A 21,669-nucleotide genomic window follows, 5' to 3' on the forward strand; every position below is an offset into this window, starting at 1 on the left:
AACTTATAAAAATTAATGTTGCAAATAGGAGGAAAATGCGTGATATTTTAAATTGAGGGAGTAGCTGTTGCTCAAGCAGCACTCTTCAGTTGTACACAAACACTGGTTTGCATGTGGAAGTGTGGTGTTTCTTTTTTGTTTTCCTGCACGTAGTAGCTGACACACTGAAATGGGGGACTCATTGGGATTGAGCATGAAGCGTTAGAAGCAGAATTTACATGTGCACATCAGCCAGGCACAGGCTGGGTTCGCAAGTGGTGGTTGCTATGTGGCGTGTGGAAAATAGAATGGATTCGTTTTAGGTAGCAGTGAATAATCTGCCTGGCTTCTCATGGTTGTTGATGTGCAGTGTCACTTAAATGGATAAAACCCTTTCTTTCCTCCAATATTGCTGAATCTTTTCTTTGTCCACCAGTTCACCTTGTGCTGCCTACTCCAAGATGAAGGGAGCATGTTTGTTCTGCTTCTTGTCAGACTGCTTAATCACAGTCTTTCTCTTTATTTTTATAGAGCAAATTCGATTAAAGAATATAAGAAATGTATATGGAAGATGCTTGTGGTATCGTTTGCGACTATTAAAACCACAACAAAATATAATTCCTACAGTGAAGTAAGTATGCTTCATTTGCATGACTCTTCGTTAAAGCAATTCCTACATTTTTATAAAAATATGGGTTTTCTTGTAATCACGGCAGCTGGAATTATTTCTATAATAATGGCTTTTGTGTCACAGAAGAAACATTTGCTATATTTGAATAATTAACTATGAATCATATTTATCTAGTAGGGCTTAAAATAAAGATGGATGCTGTTTGACCTTTATAAAATACCTGCTAAATTAAACCAGTGAACCTCAGCACTAAGAAATAAGTAAACAGTGCATTTTTGTTCCGAAAAAATAATCCTTCCTCACTGAATTTAGCAGTGCTAACAATGTCTTTTGATTTAAATATTTAATATGTAAACATACGCATTCAAATGTACAATAGTAAGAATTTGTATGTTCAAAGTTGATGATTTTATATCCTTCAGTTCTTTAATTACTCTCATCCTCAAAATGTTTTGCTGTCTGTTACGCATCTCTTTTGGCTTTTTGTGGCTTTTAGCATAGCCTTTGTCTAGGATCAGGTTAAAGTCATCCTTTTAAAATAGGAAATACTATTGTATATCTGCAGAGGACAGACAGTTAAAGAATGAAAAAAGTCTTCATTGATAGTGGACTGCCTGTTTTATTAAAAAAAAACCACACAAAAAAACCCCAAAAACCAAAAAACCCACAAAACCACCTAAAAATTAATTAGAAGTCAGAGCAGCTTGTCTTGTCAGTATCAAAGGTGATGTTATAACTGAAACAATCCTATCTTCTTAAAAATTGCTTTTATTTTTCTTGCTGTTTTAACACTGTCCTGAAGACTGATATCAAATGACTTCTTATGTTATTTATATTATTTGAATTTTAGTAGAGCCAGTGTATTTGTACATTTAAAAAATTATTTCTTCCAAACAGGAAAATAGTCCTCCTTGCTGGCTGGGCCTTATTTTTGTTTCTTGCATACAAAGTTTCCAAAACAGACCGAGAGTATCAAGAATACAACCCTTATGAGGTTTTACATTTGGATCCTGTAAGTAACACCTTTTTTTACTAGTCTGTGCTACTGTAACTGTATATTCTGTGTATAGATGTCAAATTTAAGACTTGTTTTTTAAACAAAACAAGTTAACTTTAATGAATGTATCTTGTGTTTTTTCCTTTGTTTAGCATCTGAAAGTTGCTGCTGCTTATTGTAAAGTCACTTGTTAGATACTCTTTGCCTGTATCTGTACTAATTTGTAACTTATGTGTTGAACTCCTTCAAAGTTGTAATTACTTTCTTAATACACTGAGGTAGATTTTTCAATCTATTTTGAATCTTACTGTGATGTTTTCCTCACTTGGTACAGGAAAAAAAAGTCATTCTGCCTTGTATGCCCTGTGAAAATCCACTCAAATGCTGCTGAATAAACTGTATAAACAAAAATGTGGATTCATTTGATTTACGTTGTTGTGTGGCAGTATTTCTCTTGTAAATGAAAGGTTTCACTAAAGGGTGTTGGCGATGCACATTTTGATGTAGTAAAGGTTACCTTGAATCTCAGTTGCGTATGTGAATGCAAACAACAACCTTTAAGTAGTGATACCAGCCAACTGGTTTATTAAACTGGAAAAAAAAGACAGTGTTTATCTAGAAAACAAATGCAATACTTTCTTTATATTGAAGCGCTGATTCAGAATAGATATAAAAGGTTATATATCCTGAGGAGACAAATGGACATTCTGGACATCTCTTAAACTCTTAGTCTTGTCAAACTCTTTTCTTCATCTTAACCACAATACGTCAAGCAAATTAACTGCTTATGGTAATTCTTTCCTGATAAAAAGGAGTAACAGTAGAGTCACCTTTTCAGTTCTGAAGTCTGGAGTATGTTTTACTCGCCTGCTTAACTGCACTGTGGATACAGTTCAACACAAGAATATGGAAAAACATTGAATGTACCTGTTTTGATTAAACTTGATGCATATTGTTAGTGTGGGAGAGCTTAATATGTGGATGAACATTCAACAAATGCATCTATTGCCATAGATGTGGCTTGTCAGCAGAAGGTAGGGCATCACTGGTACTGTTATGTTAGGCTTGGAAAGCCATTATAGCAGATATAACTCCAGCCTGTTTCTAGCTAGACAAGTAGAACAAGACCTACCTGTCATCTGCAGTGAAAAGGTATTTAAATACAACTTCTGCTCAGTTCCTCTGTGGATGACCGATTCCTGACTTGTGTTCTCACTGACACACAGGAACAAGATGAATTTTTGCTATTGAATGGTATCTGTTGGAACCATGCAGTGTAAATGTTCATATATCTGGGTTAACTGGTTAAACAAATCAGGCTAGGGATTAGGTCATCAGAGGATTTTCTTTTGTCATCTTTGGCAAATTTCTACAAGAAACAAACCTGAGGGGAAACAAATATGTATGTAGTGAATTGTAACTTAATGTTTATTAATGAAAACTTGTATGCACGCTGAAGACACATGCAGCTTATCCAGGCAAAGAAACTGATACTGGAACACTCCAAGAACTGGTAAAAGGGGTGTAGCATGTTCTCATAAGGACAAGCTGAATTAAAGCCAGAGGTGTTACAAGGGGGATGAGATGGGTGGGAAGATAAATCAGTGGTAGTAGGCCTCAAAATAGAGTCCAAGATTCCAGAGTGTGTGTTTTTTGTTTGTGTGATCAGATGGTGTCTGTTAAATCCTGTTGCAAAACTTCTAGTTCAGACTACATGAGAGTTAACAGCTTTCTTCTGTTACCATTCAAGTGGAGCCAGCCCTGCTGATGTGGAAGTGATATAGATGTTGAAGTGTTGTTAGATAATGGAGGTGTTGTTGCTGTTTAAGAAAAAAAATCAACCTCACCCCTCCCCCACCCCCTAAAAACCCCAATTGCTTGTTTGCATTCACACCATGGCCAAGATTATTTTTTATCTTATGTTAGCATATCGGCTTATAACAAGATGCTTTTTTTCTCCAGAGAATCACAACATGGACAAAGTTCAGATAATGTGTGTGCACCTTATTTGATATGTAATATCAGCACTTTGTTTTGAATATAGTATAGCTCTTTTTGGAGCACGTGATTTTAATTCACTAATACGTAAGGCACTTGGATAGTATTACTGATTTATTGAATAAGTATCATTGCTGCCATTTTACAGGTGGCATCCAGGGCAGAAAGTGAAGCTCAGAACTGATAATTTCGGATTCTTTAAGACAATCAGGGCCCTAATTTTCTTTTTTTAATAAGCTGTTAATATAGGGAAGCTCTCTGTTCCAAGCAGAGCGCTGGCTGACACCTACTGTCCTAGGCTGCTAAGCATTTCTGTAAGTCAGGCTTAACCTCTGTACCCTAGCTTTTGAAAATGAGGAGTAAGCAATTAATGACAGTTGGAAATTTGTCATCAGCTTATTGGGGATCACATGCAACCTCTGGTAGAGAGAGAAATAAAATGGGATTTTTTTTTTCTATGGGCAGCATTCATATGGGCCATGAAAACCCCTTTCTTCTCCAGCAACCTGATTTTATTTTTCCTCCCACTTTCCAGCTTCTGCTTCATCTGACATTTTTCTTGTTTTGAAATGTCTCTTTTTACTTGAAATGTAATTTATTATAGAGTAAACTAATCCTGCGCATTAAATGAAGCAGGCATGCTGTTGAAAAATAGTGTTGGAGAATGACAGACACATTGTATAAAGAGAGAGAAAGTAACAGCAAATGGAGCCTCAGGGTGGTTCAATTTCTAGTTTAAATTTATTGAAACAGTACTATCATCTTTAATTTCTCATGTGTTTATTATGCAATTAGGGCCAGGCCTCTCTATCACGGAATGTTGAAAGGTCCTATGGTAGTCATTCTGTGAAACCTAGCAGGTAGCTTACTAGAAAAAAAATTATCTGCCCTTACTATAAAGTTTTGTGGGTTTTCTTGAGTAGTGAAGTTCAGAGTCCAACCTGAAAGTTAATGCACTAGGGGTTGTGTTGGTGGCATTTAACAGCGTGCTGTAGTAGAATTAAAAATTGTCTTTCTTGCAGGTATAGGTAAAGTATTCCCTTTGTTCAAGAAGTTTGAAATAATTCATGGATGGAATGATTCTAGTCAAAGGCTTCATAAGCTGCAGGGCAATTCACTGCTCTTAGTGACTGGCAGATTTATTTCTGCCTTCAAGCTGCAAGTGAACCATCATACTTGATCTATGAACCCTTTGCTTAAAGAGTATATTGCAAGTGAGATTTCCTCGTGTTCATGAATATGTTTAGGAAGAGATAAGATTTGTCAAACAGATAAGGTGGCCTTACATATTTTTTTTCCTATGGATGGATAAACAAGGTAATTCAGGAAAAACCCAATATCCATCCATCTGAATGTCTTTTTTGTTAGACTATGATTTCTAACTTGTTGTAAAAATATAATGGTTATAAAAATGTTATTAGAAAAATAATCGTGTTTCCATGAAATGCATATTTAGCCTCATAATCATATCATATATTGGAACATAGTTGTTTAAAGTTCAGTTAATAGTTCAGAGAAATATTGCACAATGTGCTTTAGAATATAGACCTAGAAAAATTGATTTTATTTAATTATTTTTCTCATAACTTAAAACTTTCCTTTTTAAGGGAGCAAGTATATCGGAAATTAAGAAACAATACCGTGCATTATCACTAAAATACCATCCAGATAAAGGAGGAGATGAAGTCATGTTCATGAGGATTGCTAAGGCCTATGCAGCGTAAGTCTGTTTTTTGCCAACAAAAAATGGGAACTTGCTATTATGGGGAGGGAAACCTTTAAGATAATAGCAGGGATTACCTAAGCAGCAAGGGAAAATATGTTCAGATATGTAACGAAAGTCAAAACATGTCTCAGTTCAGTGCATACTTGTTCTGTGCAAGTTAGGAAGGGTAACTTAATTGTTTTGCAGCTGTCGGAACAATGTAAGATGCTAGGTCTTTATGTTAAGCTGCCATGTCAGCTAGTAAAAGTGTTCCAGTGCAATACATATTAAATCTCAAAGATGACAAAGAACAAAATGAGTGTTGTGTTGCAGTTTTTAACCAATCAACCCTGTAGCAGTAATTCTGAAGTGTTGCTTAGAAAATACATATACTGTTCATTTCACCTGGTGATAAAGCCAAAGGGTAAGAGACAATATTGTAACTGTTGCTGTCTAGTGCCAGATGTTTTATTCTGGTTCTGACTCAGCTGGTTCTCAGCTGCCCCATGTTTCTTTCTGTTTGTGCTTGCCTTGCAGTCCTGATTTTTCATTCTGTTTCATATTACCCGTGTAGTTCTTAAAAGCTGAATCCTCGAATCCTTTTTTTCCTCCAGAGTATTTTTGGCTTTACCCCTGCTTACAGCTTTCCTTCTTATCGGAGAGATAGTCTAATATTAGAACTTGGTATAAAGGAAATCTTTTTTTATTGAATTTTTCCATAATCAGGATGTGGGTTTGGGTTTTGTAATGCTGTTCATACACAGAACGTTAATGCAGCTTCATACTGTTTTGTACTCTAAATGATCATCTGTCAGAGTCCAATACTCTCTGGCCAGGTTCTTTTGGATATTCCAGGTGTGGAGCATGTAATGTTTAATATCAGATTTGTTTATCTGAGGACAGTTGGAGTTACATGCGCTTTCCAATTTGGCAGGGTGCTATGTTTGTGCTGTGTTTTTAGTATATTATGTAAGTTAGACTTGGCAAAACACAGCAGCTGCAATACACAGTTCATTCACAATACCAGTAATATTCCTATTATCAGTCTCCAGTATACTCATTGTCATGATGCTGAGCATCCCCAGGTACCAGGAAGGTATGTGTGGTTTGAACCCATCTTAAAACCTTTGTTTTCATCAAATTCTTTTAATAGTTTTCTAGTTTTTATACTCCGTGTTGGGCTCAGCCGGGTGTGCACTCTCCCCCATGCTCGTCTTGCAAACTCAAGGAGACATTCATAGTTTTTTGATGCACTTGTGAAGCTTTCACCACCAGTTTATCTCATCAACTGTTGATAGGTATTTATCTAAAACAAAGGCCACCCTCCAGTCCCCTTTGACAGAGTCAGCTTCTTCAGCAGCTGTGGTGAGTCACTGTGGTCAGTCTGAGCTTCATGTCCCATCGCCCTCGCCCACCCCCTCTGAGCCTTCTTTTATTGTAGGGGTTTATTGGGTCAGTCACATCATCAGAGACCCTAGCAAGTTGGTGTTTTCTGCTTTTAAGTCAGTTATCTGTGTGATTTACCTTACTGTTTGAGAGTCCTGTTTGGGGTGAGGCGAGAAGGAGAACCAACACCATGCTCACTTGAGCAGTTTTGAAATCATACTTCCTGTTTAAACACGTCTGTATCACTGTGAAAATCTCTTCCATAGGATATTCTGGCATTGCTTTCTGAACTCCTGAAACATCTCACTTTGCTTTCCAAGCTAGCACTCAGGTGCTTGGTGATAAAGTTTGATATTCCAAATGCTAATGCAAGGGCTGTGGCAGAGTCATATCTTGAAGTAAATGATGGTGAAGTTCCTCAGCCGTGCTGTCTTGACAGAGTATAAAAGCGACCCACTCAGTGAGTCTGCTTGTTAACAAGTGTGAGACTTTGGAAATGATCAGGAGATGTCTGCTCACTGCGTTTCTTCTGAGAGACAAAATCTTCGATGTAGTGAATGCGTCATGTTCTGTTTCCTAAAGCAGTATTCTTCCTTCTAGTAACAGGGTTTGTTTGAGGTGGTATATTATTGCCAAGAAACTGTCATTACAGAACAGGCATAGGAACTGTAAGATTTAGGAGGTAGTGTCTTAATTTATTTCTCTCTTCTTAAATACGAAACTAGGGAGTTCCAGGAAAAAAACCACCCAACCAAACGCATGTCATCAAAGAATAGGAGTCTGGAATAAGTGAATTAAAAGCCCATATGGAGAACTTAAGCTGTATCAACTCACACTGCATATTCACCTTCCTTACAGAAAAAAAAGTTTTCAACGTTTGTTGTCTTTCAAAGTTTGTTGTGCTGTGACCTGGTACTGAAAAGTGCTCTTTGCTGATGGGCACGCAGTCACACATGAGAGGGAGATGTGATCGTTCCCTCTCTTGTACGAGGGTGCGCCTTCTTTTTCTGATTTCTTTTGCTGTCGGAGTCCTAAAAGAATTTGCCTGTGTATCATGAAGAAATAGAGCAGTAATGTTTCGTATCAGATTTCATACGAACAATAGCAAAAGCTGTTTAGCTTGCCAAACTGTCTCTGAAGAACAGTATAAATGCCATATTTTAAGGTTTCTATATGCTAGTGATTTAGAGAAATTTCTTTACTTCTGTGTTAACTTAATATCTTTCCTTGAACTAGCTTAACTGATGAAGAATCACGAAAAAATTGGGAAGAATTTGGTAATCCAGATGGACCACAAGGTAACAATTTTGAATGGCATAAGTCCTGTAACTTCTGTACATTGAGCTGTGCAATATCAGATCATTTGAGAAGCACACAGATGTTGATGTATATAGAATAACTCCCTATCTGAAGCAACACATCCAATCAATTCCTTGCTTGTCAAACTTTCTCTGGGGTGGTGGTGGGAGGAAAGAGTTTGCTTTTGCATTTCTCAGACTTTTTAAGGAAAAAGAAGGTATTTGGTAATTAGCTTCAGTAAGTATCTAGAGGAATTTGCCAGTATTAAAAGGAGCTATAAGTGCAAAATAGAATAATACTCATCAAACTTGACAGTTTTAAACATTTCTTAGTATTTATGATCAGATACCATCAATGTATATTGAAAAGTCAACTAGCCATAATACAATAAACCAACTTCTAAAAGATGTATGTGAGGATAGGTATGTATTTAAGTAAATACTGTATGCACATCTGCCTTCCATTTTCTGGAAGCTGTACTGTTTAAGTGTAACTCTGTGCCACCTTCATCTTGAGGAGTCCTGGTGATTATCCCTCTGCTTGTAGATTGTTCCTGGGCAGGTAGCTACATGGAAATAATTCTGGTGATGGTGTATTAAAGTTTTATAGTAGATGATGCAAACTAAAACAGTTTAAGACTAAAAGTTAATAGATTTTTTTTCCCCCTCCTATTTGCAGTTGTGTGAGTTGCTTGTTTAGCATCTTTGTGACTGTTTAAGTGAACTAGTAGTGAGGAGGCATGTTGTGTATTTCTTGCTGCTTTTGATACAACAAGCAAAAAGGAAACCTGCTATCTGTTAGAACAGGCCTCTGTAGATCTCTGCTTGGTGATGCCCTGCAGTCTGTGGGACAGCATTATGCTACATATTTACATGGAATGAGTTAAGGCCAGCTTGAAAGTAATAAATGAAATTTATAACTTAATTATGAAATTATGGGATGACATGAGGAAACTGTGCTGGAATTTCTTCTGAATTGTATCCATCTAACATGGGAAATTAAGTTTAAAAGAGGAAAAGAAACCAACCCCTGAACCAGTGTTTCAGAGAAACCATCTTCCCTCTCCCTTCAAAGAAGCAACTGTGCCAACTAAACCATAGTCTGACAAAAGCATTTCTGATGGACTAAGGTGGTGGTTCAGTTTCTTTAACACTGTGTTTTATAGCACAACAAATTTCTTTCAGCTCCTAGCTTCTCTTGGTTTCCTAGCCAGGCAAGTAGGAGGACTCTGTCCCTTCTTGCTGCAAAATACAAATAAGATCTTTCTTCAGAAATGCTGTCACAGTATCAGCAAAGTGGTACTGTAAATTTTAGTACACTATATGTGCAAATAGCTTTCCTATGACCTCTCCTGATGCTAAACTGTTTTTTTCATCCACAAGCTACTAACTTGGTCTTGCCAAGGCATACGATTTCAAGTTAGGTAGTGTATGTCAGTGTCCTTGAACAGACCTGAAGCTGTGACTTCAAAAAAAAACTCAGCAAAAAGCTGAGAATTTTAAGACATGAAGATGTGTGTGTGGCTGGCTCAGAGATTGCTTTCACAAACTTAAGGGACTCTGGATTCCCAAAGGACAAAATGAAATGATGCTTTGGTGGGCAGCAGTTCATGCTGTGTGAAGCTGCCTGCTCTTCTGAAACCCTGACTTGGAGAATGGTGGAACTGGAGTTCTCTGCTTTGCCTCTTGGTCTCTCATCATTGCTTCATCTGAAGGGTGGGAAGAAGCCAGAAATTTTCTCCATTCCCATCTTCTATTCTGGAAACTTGTTCTGCATTGAAGTGTGAAGAGCTTTCTAATTTAGTGAAATTCATTGCCACTTCATTTAGATGCTTGTAATGTAAAAATCTGTATCCAGGTTACATACTCTAGTTTTTTAATTTTGTGTAGCCAAAAAATGGAAACAGTCCCTTCTAGAGGTATATTCTGGGATGAGATGAAGCTCATCTGGCATTGGATGTGTCTGACCAGACTGGATGAGGTACGTCCCACCCTGTGTACCCAGCACAGAGGAGCAGCAAGTGGTATTCCTCTCTGTCCAACTGAAGCAGGATAGAGGTTAGAGGCAGGCAAACAAGATGTCCTTGTCTTTGGTGTGACTTATAAGAATGTGTAAAATCATTTGAAGAATGTTTAAAAGCAGATGAGGGGACCTGGAAGTAAAAAGATATGCTCTTAAAAACGTAAGGCAGTTTTAGTGGACTATTGCCCCTTGGTATTTGCTAGTGCCTCCCCTCAGCGAGCATGGATGGGAGCAAGGAGACCCTCAGATCAGAAAAGAAAGAGCTTTGTACCAAACTACCATTCCTGGCACAGTTTGAAGGTACAGTCCTAAAGGTCAAAAATATTGTGGGAAACTGAAATTCATACTGCCTGTAAAAGACACTTTTACATTTTCAGTAGATTCTTCTAAAATTCTGTAACCCTTAACAGGTAGGGAAGTGTCTCCAGACTTTTCTCCAGAGCAGGGCATTTCCTGTAACTTAATATGGTAAACTTACTGGCTGTTGTTCTGTTGAATTCCTGAGTTTGAAGTGTGGTCAGGTTGCTCACATGTTTAATTTGACTCTCAACAGGTAGTAGTTTCCAGCCTGCACAGAATTCATGCTTGGCTTGTGCATAACGACTGGTGTCTGAATTGATGCCTGTCATAATCTGTTGGAGATGGTATCAGAATAGTATCTAAGTACATAGGGGATCCAAGTCTGCCCTTTTTAAAGGCAATACTCCTCTTTGATAACCTGCTAGTACTGAGGAATCTACGTGTTTTGGGTTGTGGGGTTTTTTTGGCGGTTTTTTTGTTGTTGAGTTTTTTTATCAGGCCTTAGGAATCTGTAAAGTTTGAGGTTTGTTTAAATTTCTCTTTTCTTGGTTTCCTAGAACTTCTAGTGCTGGGATAGGTAGTGTTTGCAAAGTTCAGTTTATTACCGATAAAGTGTCTGAAGACAAGCTATTTTATGCTATTCTGTATTCAGATCTGTGTGCTGTAGATGTTGCTGTTAGAGAATCGTGTCTTCTGTTTTCTGCAGCCTAACTCCTTTTGAATGGAAAAGTGCTCCTTTCTCTTTCTTACCAATCACACAGATATTGGAACTGGCAGAGGGTTTAGTTTTTACAATTTACAGCTTAATACGCTTTCCTGAAGTTATAAACTAATACAACTCTTTCCATAGAATTCATGTGCTCAAACAGCTCTCTTGCAGTTCATGTGTTTACTGATCTGTATGTATTTCAGCACTTCAAAAGTCTGTGGGGCAAAGCTTGTAAATCTTTCCGTCTGTGAAATCTTTATCGCTTTTTTATATATTAATAAATCGTGCCTATTAACATGGCAATATGTTAAGCTAAAATGTCTGGTATTTCAAATGTGGCATTTAAGTCTTGTTATTTTATTGTACACTTGAGTGTATTTCTAACCTGTTTTTCGGTTTCACTAAATTTGTTAGAATTTTGCTTATGAAGTGATAAAGTGTTTTGGTTTTTTTTTTCTTTTAGACTTAATGTGACTTTAAAAAAAATTCCTTAATATTTTATAGTGAATTTCTTTTTTTTTCATCCTACAGCTACAAGCTTTGGTATAGCTTTGCCAGCCTGGATTGTGGATCAGAAAAATTCAATTTTGGTGAGTCAGCTTACTTAGGTCAAGACTTTAAGATGAACTTTCAAGTGTTCACCTTAAAATGTTTGTGCTTAATACTGTGCTTTTTAGTTAAAACACATGCATTTGAACCAAGCTATTATTATTTACATCTTTGAAGTAAATTTCAGGACTCAGAAGTGTTAGAGTAATTGAAACCTGAGCTTTGAGAGTAAAGTGTTAATATGCTCAGAAGGGTCTCATTGCAATGATAATGAGGTTGTTCTGTGGTCAGCCCTGCTACAAAGTGTGCATTTGCTGTTGCAAGTAAACACATACAGAACTGTTTGCTTGCTGGATTTCTCTGTTTCCACTTGGTTTGCTAGCGATGCTGTAATCATGCAGTGTCTAAACGCTCTTTCTCTTGCATTTGTTGCTGCAAGGTATTTGGCTTACCCACTTAATTCCATTTAAAGTGGTAATCATCTCTGTTTAGCTGCCAACTCTTTAATAATTAAAGAAACCCACCTGAGACAATGTGTGGATGATTTAAAAGATTACTTACACTGAACTGATACTCTTCATTTAAACCCTACCCAACTGATTGTATTACTTGGAAGTTGTTCTTCAGAAATAATGATGGAGAATTAATGCAATAAGCTTGCATTAATTTGTAGTAGGCTTGCGGTAATACTACTTGACTGTATTGAGGAAGAAAGAGTGGTAAAAAAATAAAGTAACTGAAGTATCTAACGCAATATGTTTCATAATTTTTCTATAGGTTTTGCTTGTATATGGATTGGCATTTATGGTTATTCTTCCAGTTGTTGTGGTAAGTATTATCTAATTAATATTCTGTCCTCTGCAATCAAGCTGTAAACAAAGCTGTCTTAGATATAAGCAGAGTTGCTCATTCTTGCCTTTCATGGAGAGAGCGAGCAAGAGAGCTTTTTTGTTTTTAATGTAGGTGTTTTCTTTTATTATGGAAAAAGTGTAGCTGCTGCAGAATTTCCAGAAAAATGCAGTGCTATGATAGAGGGCTGTAGAAAAAGAAAAGCTATCACAAGAGTTAGACTGAGTTGTGTAATTTGTCTTGCACCTTCTGTCATTCATCACATGAAAATTAATATGATGTGATGAACTCAAGAGCATATTCAGTGGCATTACTGTAGATTCAAGACTGAGATGTCTGTAGCTGGAGTGATTACTGCATGGGGAACGGGTTGTTGATTTGGTTTCTCCTGGCTGCCTTTGTTTCCATAACTTCAGTTTTTATTGATCTGTTGTACACTATGAGTTGCCTGCCCTTGGGATTTCTTTGTGTGATGTATCAGTTGCTAGCTGAGTGGTATTTCAGGGCTTGGGTTTGCCCTACACTGTTGCTTTTGAGCAATGTCCCTTATGATTGTGCGTTTGGGGTATGGCATGAAGAAAGACTCAGAGAATCGACACCCAGATACCTTCATGCTCTTGGGAAGAAGATTTTCAATTGAGAAAGAGCCCTGGGGTCTTGACAGCTGCTTATATCTCTGTGTGCAGAGGCTCAAACAGGCATTATCCCTCCTCTTTGAGAGTCTGTCTGCATAATTGAAGATTTAGTGTAGAAAATTAGATGTGACGATTTCGGCAAGTTGTTGAATAAACCTAAAATCCAGGGTACATCCGCATATTTTTCCTGTCTTTCCTTTTAGGTTTCAGTTGGTGTTTGTTGCTACTTTTCTGTATACATGTACTTTTAGTGATTTATGCTAGGCTTATCATAGCTTAAGTGAAGGTAAACATCCTTTTGTTGTTATGAAGAAATGTCCTGAGCACAGAAGAAAAATAGTCTGCCTCTTCTTGCTCATACAAGAGATGTAGACTTCTGCATTCAGACTTCTCACTGTAAATTTCTTTTAAGTCAGTGAGGAAGAATAGTCATTTTTATGAAGCAAGTTATTTTATAATTTCATTCTAAAGTAGACATACAAGATGATTCATGCATTTAATGGGCCTGTTTCTCTTTTATGAATCAATAAAGAAGCTGAAGTTAACTACAGTGTAGTCATCCTATATATGAGATAGGCATCTAAAATAAAGTAAGGCTAGTTCCACCCTTTGAATCCAGATCAACAAGAAAGGAAAATACTGATACATAGTTCTTCCTAGACCTCTGCTGACCTAAATAATTCTGTACGTGAGGTGAGAGACAAGCTGTATCTGCAAAGGCAATCTCTTTCATGTAGATTTGGACTGACTATAGCTACATTTTTCTTCGAGTACCTATAGTTAGACAGCAATTCGATAGCTATGGCGTTATAGTCTGAATTTTTCTGCAGAAAAACTTCCAAAAAAAATTATGTATTATGTTGTGTCAGGGTTCATCTATTCATGAAAGAATCAAACCTAATTTATTCAAAGAAGTAGTATGTGGGGAGCCAGTCCTAGAGCATTTCCCAAACAATTAAGTAGATTACTACTTGCTGTAGTAGGGGAATTTACATTATTGCCTATTAAATTAATAGTGGTAAGCATCGCTTACTACTTTACTGCTTGTTACTTTTCGCAAACTTTACAGTAGATTGAGATGTGTCTTCAATGTTTTTTCTCATATTTCTGGGCTTTGCTTACAAGGAGGAGTTTAATGAGCAGCCTGCAGCTTATAACCCAGCACACCATTTTTTCTTAAAATATGTCATCTGGAACAATCTAGTGCAGTGAGTTCTGTAATACAAAGTCACTGCTGTAATGCTAATGAGGGAATTATTGGAGTTTTTCTGAAGGTTTGGAGAACTTCGTCTGTCAGTCTGAAGTAGTATGGTGTAAGTCTGAAAATTTGCAGGAAGGACGCTGGGCAATCCCCAGATTCCCTCTTCTGAAAAGCATTTTCTGATTAGGTGCCTTAAATTATTTTTTGCAAGTTTTCTCATAGTGAAAGCAATCTCTTATTTTATTCTTGGTTTGGCCTTGGTCTGCCTAAACTGAATTTGATTTGAATCCTATGTTGCACATTTAAGAGTTACCCTGTATATAGGAAATAGTAAATCCAATGGATTTACTGTTTAGTGGATTCACTAAAACCACCAAAAATTAACAAAGCAGGGTATATGTTGGGGGAATTCTCTAGGCTAGAGATCATCTAAAAACTTTTAGCATCAGATTCTCTCAGATTAATGTATTGGTGTGCTTCTATAATTTGTGAACAATTTTTTTTGTTTCCTTCTTGTTTCTGAAGTTCGGTTGAGCTTAACACAGATAACATCAGCTGGGCTGAGTTTACCTGGTTGTGAACAGATGTGAAGTGATCCAGCATAGCTGTTTCCATGCTTTATTGTGGCTGATGTTATCTTGTTCTTGTTAAATGTCTCAGGGTTCCTGGTGGTACCGATCGATACGATACAGTGGAGATCAGATTCTCATTCGGACAACTCAAATATATACGTATTTTGTCTATAAAACACGGAACATGGACATGAAACGTAAGTAAAAGGCATCTTGAAATGTTTGTGTTCATCTGGAAATGTTGATCTGCTGATGTTAAAATGCTTCTGCTTTATAAGCCTCTGTTAGATTATTTTAATGTTTCTGGTTCTTTTAGAGCTTTTAAAAACTCAATTTTGTTGCACTTGAGTACTCAGCAAGAAGACTCAAGTATTTGGGAGAGTGAGATACATCAGTCTATATTTGTCTGTCTACCTGTACATGAAAAAAAATTCATGCTGACTTGCCTGTAGACCTGAGTTACTGTATGGCCCCTAGGTGCACAGCTTCTGTGTGTTTTCTTATGTTAGTGTAAGAAATTGAGCTTTGAGAATTTTCCTGAGGCTGTCATGAAATTCTTGTGTCGCCAAAGAATGCAATAGCATTTTTGGTTCTCTGTTCTTAATTGTTACATTATAGCTAAGCTTTTGTAAAAAAGTTCCTCCTTGTCATTTTCATGGCACTTTGTTACTCGTTTGTAGTTTTTGACATTTTTCTTGTCTGCTCACTTTTGAAGGAATACTAAAAAATAAACTTTTTCTGGGGAAATTGGTAGATGAATTATACTAATGCAGAATTGAATCTTTCAGTTCGGAGGCTGGCATGGGCCTGAAGTGCTAGCATGGGTTCTAGTAGATTGCATGCTCAGAGCAATTGAAAAGCAGAATTAAAAAAAACTCCCCAAAACCCTCTAATAAGGGTTCATAAATATATTTTCTTACTCCTTTGAATGTACTTTTGTTTTGCTTTAGATTTGCTGGAAGCATCTGCATTCCTTTCCTACTGAACAGAAATTCTTTGCAGATAATCCATGAGGTCTAGGAGATAAGAGTGTGGAAACACGTTAGCTTTCTGGTCACAGCCTACGTGGATTTGTGTGCGTGTAATTCAGATGAATTTATGCTCTCCGCCTTGTCATACTTTTATACTTCTCTCCAAACAGCTAGTTGAGAAAGGAGGAATGGGAAAGTAGGGGAGTGGTCTTTAGAAGTTTAGGGAGGTCACTGCAAACCTGGTTTCTTCTTTCTCAGGACTTCTTGTCAGCAGTAGATTATTTCATGTTGAGCCTTGCTCAAAACCATAGCTTTGAATCTTGCCTTGTGCCTCCTACAGATTGTTAAAAAGTTAGCCTTAAGTTTAATAGGCCTTATTTAAGGACTTAACACTTTGAGAGAGTCCTGGGGTCAGAGGCAGGTTGGCTTTTTCCATTGAGGTCTGGTGTGCTGTCTAAATGAAAAATGAGGCACAGCTGAGATGGCTTAGACAAATCAGGCAGTGGTCAGGTAAGGCTTTTGCTTGGTTGCAAATTCCACAGTGGTACATGGTACCAGTGCCAAAACTCCAGACTTAAGCCTGGGCAGATGTAATCAAACTGGGCTAGGACTGCATGGCTTGCCTTGTGTTAGGTATTTTTTTAGGTTTCAATACAAATGAGTTTTAAAAACTTCCTTTCTTGAGGATCCACAGTTGTTGAACTTAAATAATAGGAAAGTATTTATAGTAGTCTGAAACTCTTCCATATGCTGTACTCAGGAAGTAAATAGATAATCAAGAAACGGAAATGAAAATTGATGCTCAGGGAACTTGACTAATTGTTCGTAGGTGGAATTCACTGAGCACTGCAAGCAGGCAAAAATAACTTTGACTTGCTCAGAAGAGAACTTGCTCAAAATTTAAGAATGAAGCTTGAGTGACTATTGTTAAGAAGTTATTTTAATGGGAGCAAATGATGGGGTGACCTTTCTCTTTTTGTCTATGGCTGAGGAGTTTGGTATGTTCATGAGCAGAAAGCTCATAATGGGGCTAAAATACTCGTTGTGTAGGTCTTTCCTCCTAATTACACAACAATGTTTTGAGGTAGTATGGATTTTCCTAATCACATTAGGAAAAGAGCAGTCCATCATCTTCATAGGATTTGTTTGCAATTTGTTATTGAACTGCTTTTCTGATAATTAAAAGATTTTTTTTGGTGGATTTTTCTGCTGACTGAACAGAAAAATGAGCTGAAATTTTATCCTTCCCACTTCTCTCCCATCCCTGCTCCAGTACGTGCATTTTAGTGCCGCTGCAGGCACATGAATTGCTGAGAAGAATGGTTCTGTGAGCATGCAGCAGTCAAACTGCTGTGCATTGGCGTCCTAAAGCAGCCTAACTGTGTTTTTGTGAAGACATTTAGTATCAAATGCTGGAGTTGATGCCATACAAAATGAAGCCTTGAGCAATCTTTTTGTCTTGTGCCAGGCATTGATTCTTGCTTCCTCTGCCCTGCGGTGGTAGTAACTGATCCACTGAACAGAGAATGTGGATATTCCTGGTTGTTGGGGGAAGAGTGGGAATAAGTTCTTTATGTCTGAGTGTTTAGAAGAAATCATTCAGTAGCGTAGGATGTTGCTGACATTTTCTGTCTGCTTCCAATTATCTTTGCAGGGCTTATCATGGTTTTAGCAGGGGCATCTGAATTTGATCCTCAGTACAATAAAGATGCTACGAGCAGACCAGCAGACAACATTCAGATACCACAGGTTGGTTGATAGCAAGAGATGTTTTGTAAATAACTGACCCCTTGAAGGGAAGAGGGAGATGGCACTTCTGGGTGACCATTGTGCAAGCCCTTTACATTTAATCATTCTTTATTTAAAAGGCAGTCAAGCCTCCTGTAACTGTATCCTGCTGAGAAGCTGTTCCAGAACTTGCTGTTCTAGTGGTTGGGAGTCTTGTTTGTGATCAATTTATAGCCGTGTTTTTTGTCATCACTATTCTTGAGTCTAAATGATTCTTGCTGTGTATATCCTTAATGCATTTATAGACAGAAGCAATAGCTCATTTGTTCTCTTTTTGTCTATATTTTGATAAACTAGAAAAGCTGCTGTCTTAATTCTCTCTTTTCCAAAAGGCCCTTCATTTCCCTCATTCTGTTATGTGCTGGAGTACTGTTCCCAGTTAATGTAAAATTTAGTAATATATCATTTTTCATTTTATCCGCTCAGAATTGTCTACAGTATTCCATGTTAAGTCTTAGCAGTGCCTTAGTCTGTGGCACTGCTAAGAAGGACAGGGAACTGCTGGAGAGAGTCCAGCGTAGGGCTACAAAGACGATTAAGGGAGTGGAGCATCTCCCTTATGAGGAGCGGCTGAGGGAGCTGGGTCTCTTTAGTTTGCAGAAGAGGAGACTGAGGGGAGACCTCATTCATGTTTATAAATATATAAAGGATGAGTGTCACGAGGATGGAGCCAGGCTCTTCTCGGTGACAAATAATGATAAGACAAGGGGTAACGGACACAAGCTGGAACACAGGAGTTTCCACTTAAATTTGAGAAGAAACTTCTTCTCAGTGAGGGTGACAGAGCACTGGAACAGGCTGCCCAGAGAGGTTGTGGAGTCTCCTTCTCTGGAGACATTCAAAACCCGCCTGGACGCCTTCCTGTGCAACCTCCTCTAGGTGTTCCTGCTCCGGCAGGGGTATTGGACTAGATGATCTTTTGAGGTCCCTTCCAATCCTTAACGTTCTGTGATTCTGTGATACTACCCCTGTATTTCTGCAGGGAACAGCTTTCAGCATACTGCTTTACGCAACTATTTCAGATGGTGGTTTAATACAAGTAGTGTAAGATTGCTAAGTGTTCTGGATTTCTGTCTTCTGTGCCTCTGTTTTCCAGCTAACAAGCCCTGTCTTCAAGCTGCAGTTCTTGTTAGTATGCAAGTGCATGACCTTGCGTGTTATACAGTTGGATTTTGTTCCATTTCCAAAGGCCCAGTAATCAGTGTCGTCTGTGCTCTTTTTTCTGAATATGTTGCAGCACAAGTCTCTGAAGCATCAGCATCCAAGGATATTGCTAATAATTTTGGTTAGTGTATGCAACTTTTGGGGCAATGATCATTGTTCCCATTTTTATTTCACTGTTTTATCATAAATCCAGTATGATAATAAAGCTTTCTTATCAAAGTTTTAATATTCTTGGTCTGGTGTTATACTAGGGTCTGCTTATAAGGAACTTCTTGTTAGAAGAACTTTTTTCAAGTGTAGGGGAAAGGTCAGTTTACCCTGGCTGTTGATATCTTAACTTTCCCTTGTGAATGGAGATTTTGGAACCTCAGCCTCTCCTCAGATGACTTGTTGACCTAGAAAGTGGAGCTTCTGGGCCATGTATTGATTTTTATGAACTATGAGCTTTGCAGCCTTTCAAATTCAGGTGAGAGAGACCTGTCTGAACTGTGCATTTTGGTCTAGTCAGGATCAAGAGAGGTCATCCTGAATAAAGAACACTGTGGTTTTTTTTAAGTTGGTGCTGTTTATAAATAAGTTAAAATCCTTGATCTTCAGCTTACCAAGGAGGTCAGACTTGCCCTCCTTCCTGCGGTACCTGAGACCGTTTCTGAGGAAGCTGGCTGGGTCTTAGGTGGGTGAGAGGTCTCGAGGTGATGCTGCTGCTGTTGCAAATTGAGTTGAATATAAACACCTTAGAAATATGGTTTAATCCAGTAAACCTTGACAATAAAATCAGATTTTAAAATACTTATATCAATATACATTTACTCAATGCTATTCAAGGGAGATTTCTTGTATGCAAATCTTTACATCCCCCCCTCACTCCCACATTAAAACAAGATATTTAAAGACACTTTTTGTCTTTTTGGAGCTCGGTTATGGATAAAAATGACTAATGTTCGTCTCTACAGAACTTTCCAAGAAAAAGTTACTTAAAAGCTTTCTTCTGTGAATGTAACTTTTCTCCTTGTGAGCTGTTCTCCTCCTGTATTTGTTTCTCTTTAGGACCAAAATAACTATTTGTGTTTAACTATTGATTTTATTTTAGCTAATCAGAGAAATTGGTGGCATCAATTTAAAGAAGAACGAACCTCCACTCACTTGCCCTTACAGCCTAAAAGCCAGAGTGCTGCTGTTGACTCATCTTGCCAGGATGAAAGTTCCTGAGGTCCTTGAAGAAGGTAATGCCTTCTCCCCTCATTAGATTTTGTTGGAAACAGAGCACCGTGTTGCGTGCTACCGTACTCGTAATTCTTGTCCATGAAAGAGTTGCATGAATCTCTGCTCAGTAATCTCTGTGCAGTGTACTTAGTTTTTCAACTTTAATGACTCTTCAAAACATTTACTAGTTCTCTTGGCAGCCCTGTAATACTCATATTCTCCTTTTAAATATTTTTGGCTGCAAATGTGACTTCAATAATTTGTTGTTCTCTTTTTGTAATCGAGTAAAAAGTTAAACATATGAAGCATATTTGCTTTTCAGACTGGAGAAATCCAAGATAAGCATAATATTGTGTTCTGTAACATTCCCATGCATGGTTATTTTTGGAGTTTTATAGCCTACTATGTGAAGCAAAGATAAGATTAGAACTTTAAATATCAGTTACATATGAGCTTCAGTTTGTTTTGCAATTTTTCATACTTATAAATACACAAACTGAAATGTTTCTAAATGAGGCTCTTAAGTTTCAGCCATGAAACTTAGGGTTTCTTTGGCTGAGTAGCAATTTTGAGATGTTCTGTGTTTTAATGCAAATTAAAGAAAAACAAAACACAAAACCCCTACAAAAAAAACACAAAATGAACAAAAACCGGAAAAACCCCAAACAACAAACCAGTGAAGAGGCTTTGGTTCAATTTTTCCATCCAAGAAAAATGATCTGTTTTAAATAGTCACTAAAAATCTCTCACCTTCCTTGCTACTTATTGTTTGTACTGACAACTTCATGAAATTTTAAGCTAGTGCTTTACAAATAATGTTTTTTCCCAAAACTGGTGTTTCATTTAAAATTAAAAATACTTTTTTTTAAACTCATGATTGCCTAAAGAATTAATGCTATTTTAACAAGACTGGTAAATTGTCTGTGCCGTTCTGTAGCTTTAGGAGTACTTCTTCACTTGGTGTGGAAGTTGCTTGTTTGGTATAAAAAAAACTGTGTTCCCTCTTAGCACTTGCTTTTTCCTGTTTTGTTAGAGAGTGTTAAACAGATGTGTCAATGAGAATAAAGTGGTATTTTCAATAATATAAGAATGAATAGAAGTGAAGAAGGTACCATTAAATGTCCAGTTCTTGTAAACGGTCTCCTTTTTTCCTAATGGAAGTGCAGCATAATTGCAGCCAGTTGTATCTTGCAGATCAGCAGTTTATTCTGAAAAAGAGTCCTGCACTACTTCAAGAAATGATTAATGTGATCTGCCAACTAATAATAATGGCTCGAAGCCGGGAAGGTAAGAAAATAAACTATGATTAAGAACTATGATGATGGTAGGGCAGTGGATGTGGTCTGTCTTCATTTCAGTAAAGCATTTGACACTGTCTCTCACAGCATCCTCGCAGCTAAACTGAGGAAGTGTGGTCTGGATGATTGGGTAGTGAGGTGGATTGTGAACTGGTTGAAGGAAAGAAGTCAGAGTTGTGGTCAATGGGACAGAGTCCAGTTGGAGGCCTGTATCTAGTGGGGTCCCCCAGGGGTCGGTACTGGGACCAGTACCATTCAATATATTCATCAACGACCTGGACGAGGGAACAGAGTGCACTGTCAGCAAGTTTGCTGACACTCCAGAAGGCTGTGCTGCCATTCAGCGAGATCTGGACAGGCTGGAGAGTTGGCCAGGGAAAATCTTAATGAAATTCAACAAGGGCAAGTATAGG

The 21,669-nt window shown here is 37.7% G+C and overlaps 1 protein-coding gene across 1 annotated transcript in view; it reads left to right on the forward strand.

The window, feature by feature from the left end:
• Nucleotides 1–21,245, forward strand: part of LOC104539361 (translocation protein SEC63 homolog) — a gene marked incomplete at both ends in the record, with an annotated part of 24,967 nt that extends 3,722 nt beyond the window's left edge. Inside the window, 10 exons of the mRNA XM_010182862.1 lie at nucleotides 513–610; nucleotides 1,508–1,622; nucleotides 5,213–5,325; nucleotides 7,933–7,994; nucleotides 11,558–11,616; nucleotides 12,353–12,403; nucleotides 14,921–15,029; nucleotides 17,458–17,552; nucleotides 19,846–19,978; nucleotides 21,153–21,245. Coding sequence (XP_010181164.1) covers nucleotides 513–610; nucleotides 1,508–1,622; nucleotides 5,213–5,325; nucleotides 7,933–7,994; nucleotides 11,558–11,616; nucleotides 12,353–12,403; nucleotides 14,921–15,029; nucleotides 17,458–17,552; nucleotides 19,846–19,978; nucleotides 21,153–21,245 — 928 coding nt within the window. The remainder of the gene's footprint in view (nucleotides 1–512; nucleotides 611–1,507; nucleotides 1,623–5,212; nucleotides 5,326–7,932; nucleotides 7,995–11,557; nucleotides 11,617–12,352; nucleotides 12,404–14,920; nucleotides 15,030–17,457; nucleotides 17,553–19,845; nucleotides 19,979–21,152) is intronic.
• Nucleotides 21,246–21,669: the final 424 nt, after the last annotated feature.

Source organism: Mesitornis unicolor, unplaced genomic scaffold (assembly GCF_000695765.1).
Source record: "Mesitornis unicolor isolate BGI_N332 unplaced genomic scaffold, ASM69576v1 scaffold20714, whole genome shotgun sequence".
NCBI classification, from domain to species: domain Eukaryota; kingdom Metazoa; phylum Chordata; class Aves; order Mesitornithiformes; family Mesitornithidae; genus Mesitornis; species Mesitornis unicolor.